The sequence below is a fragment of the Erithacus rubecula genome (genome assembly GCF_903797595.1).
Source record: "Erithacus rubecula genome assembly, chromosome: 3".
In the NCBI taxonomy this organism is placed as follows: Eukaryota; Metazoa; Chordata; class Aves; order Passeriformes; family Muscicapidae; genus Erithacus; species Erithacus rubecula.
This window is the reverse complement of record NC_136689.1, coordinates 86996366-87004902: the sequence shown is the minus strand read 5'-3', so window position 1 is coordinate 87004902 and position 8537 is coordinate 86996366. Positions and strand designations below refer to the sequence as shown.

The 8537-nt window shown below is 44.9% G+C and overlaps 1 protein-coding gene across 1 annotated transcript; it reads right to left on the bottom strand.

The window, feature by feature from the left end:
* Positions 1 to 1729: 1729 nt before the first annotated feature.
* Positions 1730 to 7051, bottom strand: IRX1 (iroquois homeobox 1). The gene is made up of 4 exons (XM_079299600.1): positions 6707 to 7051; positions 3074 to 4088; positions 2494 to 2566; positions 1730 to 2132 (listed from the first exon to the last, which is right to left on the bottom strand). Exons 1-4 carry the CDS (start codon positions 6968 to 6970, stop codon positions 2075 to 2077), a joined length of 1410 nt encoding a protein of 469 aa, XP_079155726.1. The 5' UTR covers positions 6971 to 7051; the 3' UTR covers positions 1730 to 2074.
* Positions 7052 to 8537: the final 1486 nt, after the last annotated feature.

Below are 8537 nucleotides of genomic sequence, written 5' to 3'. Positions count from 1 at the left end.
CCGCACAGGAGTCCCGCTCCGCTCCCCCAGGACAGTCCGGCAGCGCCGCGCTCGCCCCGCCTGGCAGAGCATCCCGGCGCGCCGGATGGATGCCGTCTGCACCTTGGGGGAGCGGAGCCGGTCCGTGACAGCCAAACGATCTGTCCCCCGGACGGCCGGGCTGCTCGAGGACCGCCGCATGTCCCGAGAGGAATTTGGGAATCGAGGCAGCCCGTGAGGGACTGAGGCGATTTTCATCTCAGATGTTATGAAAGAGGCAGCAAATGCATTAGGTTTACACCGGCACTGACCTGACGCACCGTTAAGCTCTACAGGCTTGAAAGTCTTTTTTATTTCTTTTTTATTATTATTATTTTTATGTTTAAATACGTCTTCCCTCTCCCTGAAGGCTAAATTAGACTAGATTGGTAAAAAGTTCAACGTTCTCTTTTGTTGGAACAGTTACCAACAATTACAGACGCGAGACTGATTTGAGAAAAGAAAAAAAAATACACGGAAACAACTATAAGCCAAAATACAAACTAATTAGGAGGTGTAGGATGTCAAAATGAACCTATTTTCAGAGACTCTCCTTCATATATTCCACACCAAACCTATTTTGCCTGACCTGTTTCTCTGCTCCATCAGAAAAACGCAAAATATGGGAGCCCTCTGCCTCCACCGCTTTGCCAACAGATCTCTAAGCCATAGGTTACCGAGGCTGCTCTTTGATTGAGATGATTTTGCAGCTAAATCAAGATCAATATTCTGATCTCTGACAAGAATTTTATTAATATTTTATTTGAAAATCTCATCTTGTTTCCGACAAGTCCTGGTTTGAGGTTGGTTTAGTTTGGATAGGGCGTCACCGCATTATTTCTTAATGACTTTCCCAGCTGCTTCTTTCCATTTTCCACCATCAACAACCATCTGGTATCTTATTAGCACCTCAATGCTCATTTAGTGTTCTCATTTAGGAGAAAAAAAAGAAATAAGCACTCAAAATATTACACATTTTAACGGACCGTCTTTGGAAGATTAATGCCTTTATAAAATGATAGATCCTGTCTCTCTGTCTGTTTTCAACCAGAGAATCGGAATCGCAAAACTTTCTTCTACGATTTCTAAGATGTGAAAGAGCTGCTTTTTTTTTTTTTTTTTTTTTTTTTTTTCCTCTACTAAGATGCATTTAATCTCACAGGAAAATATCTTTAACCGTCATATTTCCTCTGTGTTTATTCAAAGCGCATATTGCTACAAATAATTCTTTTTCTTAAATTATGATTTTTTTTTCTCTTCTTCTTCTTGGGCAGGAATATATACCAAAGCACTAAAGCTCTTGATCCAATTTAGCAATCAGTTTGGACAGCAAAGTTATTGAACTAGGGAATTGTGAGAAAACTTGTCCCTTTCAGTTTTAAGAAACTATTTTGTAGCCTAAGTGGAAGTCAGGTCCATTTATGTCTGGAAAATGGGTACTACGGAACACATCTAAATCGCCACAATTTAAAAAATAACTTTAATTCTACTAAGGCAAGAGCCAGCTTCACTCAACTTTGTAAATTTGCTTGTATGAAAATGGAAGCTTGCAGCTTGTTTTCAGCAAAATACCTTGGATTTGCTACTTTAAGTTTCAGTTACCCAAAGAAGGAGACTTGAAAGGAGACAATTTAAAAACAAATTATAAATGTTTGAATAGATTTGTAATATATGTATAAGAGCTGTAGCAACAGAATACATACCTGAGAGCTCATAATTTCATTTAGTTTATTAGACAAAAATATATGATTTAGACAAGTTTTGCTGACGTGTTATTTACAATCTGAAATCACTCTATATACAGAAAAAAAGAAAACCACAAACACATGGGAAACATTTACCAAACAAATAATCCAAGAATGGTTAGAATAACACGATCTGAAATGGTACAATGAGGAAGGGGATCCATCTACAGATTTGTGTAATGCTTTTATGGATTTGCACCACCTTATTGCAAAAAGAGATTGATGAGAGTCGTTTATACCGTTTCCTTTTTTTTCACTCTCTCTGTCCTTAATACCAGTCTCTGTAATATTTTTTTCACCAAATTATTTAATCAAGCAGAAGGGAGAGCTGTTAAAATTCTCGGTGTTCCCTCTTGCTGAGCCAAAGAGCTGCAGGGGAGGAAGGGAGGAAGAAAAAAAAAAGACGTAACAATCTTTCAGGAAAAAAAATAATTTTTTTAATTGCCTGTCTATTGCTATAGCATCTTAGTAATAGATAATCTCACAAAAATCATTGTCTCTGGTATAACTAACACAAGATCTTTGAGATCTGTTAACTTTTAGAAGAGTTGCAGTCTGGCTATGTACAATTGCAATTTAAGTTTGAAAAGATTAGAGCAATTCCTGTGTTGTCCTCATTGTCTGTATGTATTATTATGGTGATGATTAGGTGTTATAATTAGTCTTTATTATTCAAACACTGTTTCACATAAGTAACATTCCTGCAGTGAAAACAAACAAACAAACTCACTTGTCACGGACAGGCTGGAAGGGTGATTTTAGCGGCTGGGGCGGGGAGTCAGTTCTTGGTACATTTTCTCTTTCTAGAAGGAGACAAAAAAAAAAAAAAAAAAAAAAAAAAAGAACCATTTTAGAATGACAACTGTAAGAATCTGGACACTTGCACTTCCCTCTCACACTTCTGTTACGTGTACAGGTACATGTATGTGTGTACAGTGCTACACCCTGCTTTCAGTATTTAAGTAGTCTGCAAGCTTTTCTTGACAGACTTGTTACTGTCTTTGAAATTATTGGGAGATGAGGGTCATGAGAGAGGGAAGGAAAGCTCAAACCTATATGTTTCACTGCGCTGTTCCTGAATTTTCATCTTACCTGATGAGCGTATAGGGTGAGAATGCAATAGGCCACATAAAATGTGTTTAATGTATGTGACCAACACGCTGGGTGGGGGGCCGGAAATCAACGCTAGAGTAAACTGTAGCTCCATTAAAAGCAATCAGTTACACCAGTGTGACACCATTCCTCAAGGAGAAGTTCACGTGCTTGTGTTGGGGGTGGAGGGAGAGGTGGAAGCCTGATGCATTAATTACCTATGTGTTTGGGACTGGTCCTCTCTGAAGGTTTTTCGCTGCTTAGAGCTCCCAGGGTTGCTGTTAAAACAGAAGACGGTTGCTGGGCCTGGAGGTGGTGGTTGTGGTGAGCAGCATGGTGGTGATTTACTCCCAAAAAGGACCTCACATTTAGAAGCGAACTCTGAGTGAGGAAAGCCCCATTTGTCCAGTTGTGAAATTTGCCAATCTGGCATGTGTAGAGTCCATGGCTAGGGAGAAAAGCAGGGTGCTGAATCTGAGGAGAAGTGTGGTTAACCTGGGGGGGAGGGGGCGGAGGAGGAGAAGATTTCAGGGCACCATCAGGACTGGTTGCCGTCTCTGCCAAAGACCAAATCTTGGGTTTGCTGTGAGACGGCATCTGTAAATTGTTCGGTCCCCCAGGACTGATGATTCTCGTGCTATTGTCGGAGACCTCCTTCACCATGGCCAGCGCGTCTTTGGGTTTCAGCCCTTCAGACCCTGACAGTGCCAAATCCTTCTCCTTTTCCAAGTGCTCCTCCTCACTGCTTTGTCTTAGGAGCTCGGGTTTCTCCTCCTCTTCCTCGTTGCTCTGCTCCCCATCATTCTCATCGATTTTATCTATATCTATGCTCTCCAGATCAATTTCCTCATCATCTTCATTCTTCTCGGGGTCCCCCTCATTGTCACTCCCGAAGAGGTTTGCATCTTCTTGGTCCTTACTCCTGGAGCCCCAGGTCACCTTGTTCTCCTTCTTGAGCCGCCGGCGGGCGTTGGCGAACCAGGTGGAGACCTGGGTGAGGGTCATCTTGGTGATGATGGCCAGCATGATCTTCTCGCCCTTGGTGGGGTAGGGGTTCTTGCGGTGCTCGTTGAGCCAGGCCTTGAGGGTGCTGGTGCTCTCCCGAGTGGCATTTTTGGGCCGCCCCGGGTCCCCGTATTGGAACTGTCCGTAAGGATAATAGCCGGGAGCAGTGTGAGCAGCAAAGGTAGCAGGGTGGACACCCGGATTATCTTTCAGCTCGTACTGGGAGCCCTGCAACACATTCAGACAAGCGGAGAGGAAAAAGCACATCAATTATCTCGTTAGCGTCTCTAACAGACCTGAATAGGCTACTCCGGGAGCCGGAGTACGCCTTTCAACTGTGCAAAAGGGTCTTCACAGCCAAATTCGGCCCTGCACGCAGCAGGCTCTTCACATTTAGGTCATACAGAGAGGTGTTCCCGAATGATTCTCCCTTCTTGAAGGAAAAGGAAAGAGAGGTTCTAAGCGGGGCTCTGCCAGACATCATGAATACTTTCTCCCCAAACCAAACCAAGCGATGGAAATGCAGCAACTTCGCCTTTGCCTCGGCGAGAAAATTTACTGTGCCCTTGAAATTATCAGGCACATAGAACAGGTACTACATCGCAGTTCCAAACTAATGCCCGCGCACAGCGCCGCATTTATCTGCAAAGTATCCAGGAGGACGTTAGAAATGCATGCAGAGCATTCTTTATTTTTGCTCCTAGTGAGACGAGACTGAGGACATGAATGCACAGCTTCAGTCTGAAAAGACTTATAATGTGAAAGATTTTCCACGCACAGGCCAACATCACCATCCCCGCTCCCCAAATCAAACACCGGGATTCTGGAGTAAAATATTAACTTCTGACTGTTACAAGAGCCTTTAAACTCTGGAAGGAAAACTGATCCACGAATCGTAGAATATGGATATGTAGACACTTTATCTCATAAGTTTTACTTTGATCTGACCAGAGCAAACACAAGTTGTTTACAAGCGTTTAGAGACGGTGATTTATTTGCAATCAATATTCTTTTTATCATCAGTAGTAAAACACAGCAAGTCAAATTATCCCATCAGGTGTTTTGGTAAATAACATTTTATCTTTCTAGCAACCTCATTAGGCCTCATTATTACCTCAAATTGTCCAGATATTAACCTATATTTTAGTTCTTGATTTACAAGTGTTAAGAAATTTAGAATTTATTTCAAAATATCACCATCATGGTTAATCACTGTAATAAAATACCAGGATACTTTGCGAGCAGAAACGGGAACTGTTCCAAAATAGCTAACATTTCAAACAGTTTTCTTTCTATATTACTTCCATTACGATCTCGAACTTTTTCTGTTGTTATTTTGTTTTGTTGGATTTTTTTTTTGTTTTGCCTAGTCCAGAAATACATTTTTCATATTACTATGTCAAAATTTTGTCAGCCTTAGAAATGGACCTTCTCAATAATGTTTGCGAATAAACTAATTTAACTTTGTCAAACAGTTAAGAAGGATCATGCATTTTAATTTCAGAGACAACACTTATACACAAAGGGTAGCCAGATGTAATTTTTGTAATGTGTTACAGAGTAGGCTTTCTGCACTCCCTTTATTCTGCTGTCTTTTGTTATTGTTGCTGAAATGATATTTTTTGTTTAAACTCTGTTGGGAATTGTTTTGAAGAAGCCACTTGTGAATCACTCATTGCTTCTGTCTCAACTTTCACTGCATTTCCAAAATCAAGGTTAAAAAAAAAAAAAAAAAAGTAGGAAATGCACGCTTGTGACTATAGAAAATGTTTGCAGTACGAAATTATCTGTTTTCAGACGCTGACCCTTGTTCAGCAGCGTATTTTCCTATTTGCCTACATATATGCATTTAAAACCCCAACAAGTTATCTATTGCATGAACTCAGTTAGAAATATTCACACTTTTATGTGTCGGGGAGAGAAAAGAGGGATATTTAGAAAATGAAGTGGAACCTACGCGTAGCGCCGCCGAGAATTTTGGTGAACCAGCAACGAAAACGTTTCAACGGCACCGGATATAAAAATATTTAGTTAAAAAAAAAAAAAAAAAAAAAAAAAAAAAAAAAGTGTTTCGCTTTCTAACTATTACATTCTTAAGAAAATGTGAAAATAATGCCGAGGACAGTCTGGATGGCGACAATTTATCTGAGAATTAGCGCCGATATGCGTTTCTGCCCCGATGACTATAATGGGATGTAGATGCCCTCTTTCGCTTCATGCAAATCCCATCTATGATACCCGCCATAATCAGAGTACGAAAAGTTCAAGGAGCAGAACGGGACATTTTCAAGGCTTAAGGAAAATGCCTTGAAATTAACGGGAACCCCAGGTACCGACACTTTGGCCTTTCGGACGGAACCTGTTTATCGCTCAGCGGCAAAGAAAAGTATCAAGCGGAAGGAGGAGCGCGCTGGAATGCCCAGTGAAGCAGCAGGACCGACAATATCACCCGTCAACAACACCAATAACAACAAAGAAAGAAAAGAAAACAAAAAATAGCCGAGTTGCTAGGGAAAGCCGACAATACGGAGGCAGGAGCCCTGCTTGGCGGTTCCATCGCCAAGAAAAACTCGGTGGAGTTTTGCCCGGCTGGAACGACGAGGAGGATGGGGAGCTTCGCGTGCAGACGGAACCCGCGACCCCCAGCGCCTCTCTCCCCCTCAGACCCGTCGACAGCCACGCTTCCCCCTCCACGGCGGGCGTGAGCCGCCCCCGCAGCCGCTCCGCCGCCCCCCGCGCGGGGCTCGCAGCCTCCGCCCGCCCCCGGCTCCCGAGGATCCCCCGGATCCCGCGGATCCCCCGGCCGCGCTCGGCCGGCCCGGGCGGGCAGCGCGGGGCTCACTCACCATTTGGGAGAAGAGGCCGAGGTCGGCGGTGTAGGGCAGGAAGGCGCTGTAGTTGGGGGCGCTGTAGGGGCTGGCGTACATGCCCAGCACCGAGGTGACAGCGGCCGAGCCGCTGCCCAGCTCGGCGCCCGCGGGCCGGCCCGAGGCGGCAGCGGCGGCGGCGGCGGCTGCGGCGGCGGCGGCCAGCACCCCGGGCCGGTCGCTCCCGTACACCGCCTGGCTGGCGCTGAGATACTGCGGGTAGCCCAGCTGGGGGAAGGACATCTCCGGGGCGCGGGCACAGAGGCGGCGGCAGCAGCACTGGCGGCGGCAGCAGAAGCAGCAGAGATATAAAAAAAAAAAAAAAAAAAAGGAGGGGGGAAGGGGGGGGGGGGAATTATACCAAAAAAAAAAAAAAAAAAAAAAAAGGGGGAGGAGGGAGCCTGCTGAAGAGCCGGGGAGGGGAGCAGAACAAACCCGGGCTTCTCTGGATCTCTTTCTCTGTCTCTTTCCTTCCCCCTCTTTAGTGGAGTCAGGCAGGGCGAGGGAAAAGAAATCGAGCCGATAATTTTCTTTTTTCGTTCTTATTTCTTTCTGTCAGATATATATTGCACCCTAGATATGGAGGAGGAGGAGTGTGGCAGGATTCAGTGGGGTGTCTTTCCTCAAATCTCGGCTCTTCTGTGCTCCTAAATCCCTTAGATGTGATCTGATCAACAATTGAGCTCCAACTGATGTGTCTGCCCTTAGGTCCTAGGCTGATCTTTCAGATACAATTTGAAGTTGATGTTTTGATTGGCACCCACTTGAGCTGGAAGCGCCGCCCCGCGCCCCCCGCCCGCCCCGCGCCCCCCTCGGCGCAGCACGTGGTGCGCAGCCCAGCCCGGGCCGCTCCGAGCGGTGCGTGTGTGTGTGCGTGTGTCCGCGCAGCTGCTCTGCTCCGCTCCGAGTGTATTTAATGTTTAGCAATGGGCTCCTTTCAGAAAAGCCCCCACTGCTGTATGACAACCTGTCTACACGATTTTACAGCTGTCCAACATTGGGGTTTTGCTGTTTCGCAGCCTTAGTGTGTCCCCTTTTAACAAAAACAACTGTGTTGCTGGTTTTTTTTTCCACCTTTAACATTGAGTCCCCCTTGTCGTCGTTGGACTCACGAACAAACGAGAGTGGCCGTGAAAGGAAAAGGGGTCTTTGCAGCCAGACGACTTGCAACAATTTACCACTACAAAAAAAAAAAAAAAAAAAAAAAAAAAAAAAAAAAAAAGGCAGATAAGTAAATAAATAAATAAACGCGATCTCTCTACAACAACCCACAAATGCCACTCATACACATATGCGCAACTTTGCTGAAAGTCAAAAGGCTCCTAGCAGTACTTCCCAGCAGAATCTTTAGTTTAAAAAAAAAAAAAAAAAAAAAAAAAAAAGGAGGAAAAAAACCAAAAAAAGACCCCGCAGCGATGCGAGCCTCCCCGCCGCCCTTTCTCCTCTTCATGCCCTGCCGACGGATTGACACCCAGGGACAATTATCATAGGCATTGCGACATTTCTCAGAATACTGGAAATAAATAATCCCGTAAATCAACAACCTCGACGTGTATGCCGGGGGCCACGGAGGACCCCCAGCCCTCTCCCCCGAGCGCGGGTGGGGGTCAGGGAGAAACCGAGTGTCTTGTAGATTGTCAAAACTTCCATCCTCCCGTTTCAATGGGGACCGAAGGAAACACATCGGGGAGGAAACAGAAGGAGAGGGACGGGGTGGGAGGGGGGGCAAGACACAGGGGACACACACACTAAAGGACCAAAATGAGCTCTTGCCATTATGATCATTAACAACAATGATTAGAGGAAGGGA

What these genes read in the sequence shown, in the direction of transcription:
- IRX1 (XM_079299600.1), bottom strand. Translation starts at nt 6,970, where the DNA reads ATGTCCTTCCCCCAGCTGGGCTACCCGCAGTATCTCAGCGCCAGCCAG. An exon ending in GACCAGTCCCAAACACATAG is followed by an intron (nt 2,567 to 3,073) that starts GTAATTAATGCA and finishes GTCTCCTTCTAG; the next exon opens with AAAGAGAAAATGTACCAAGA. An exon ending in TTCCAGCCTGTCCGTGACAA is followed by an intron (nt 2,133 to 2,493) that starts GTGAGTTTGTTT and finishes CCTCCCCTGCAG; the next exon opens with CTCTTTGGCTCAGCAAGAGG.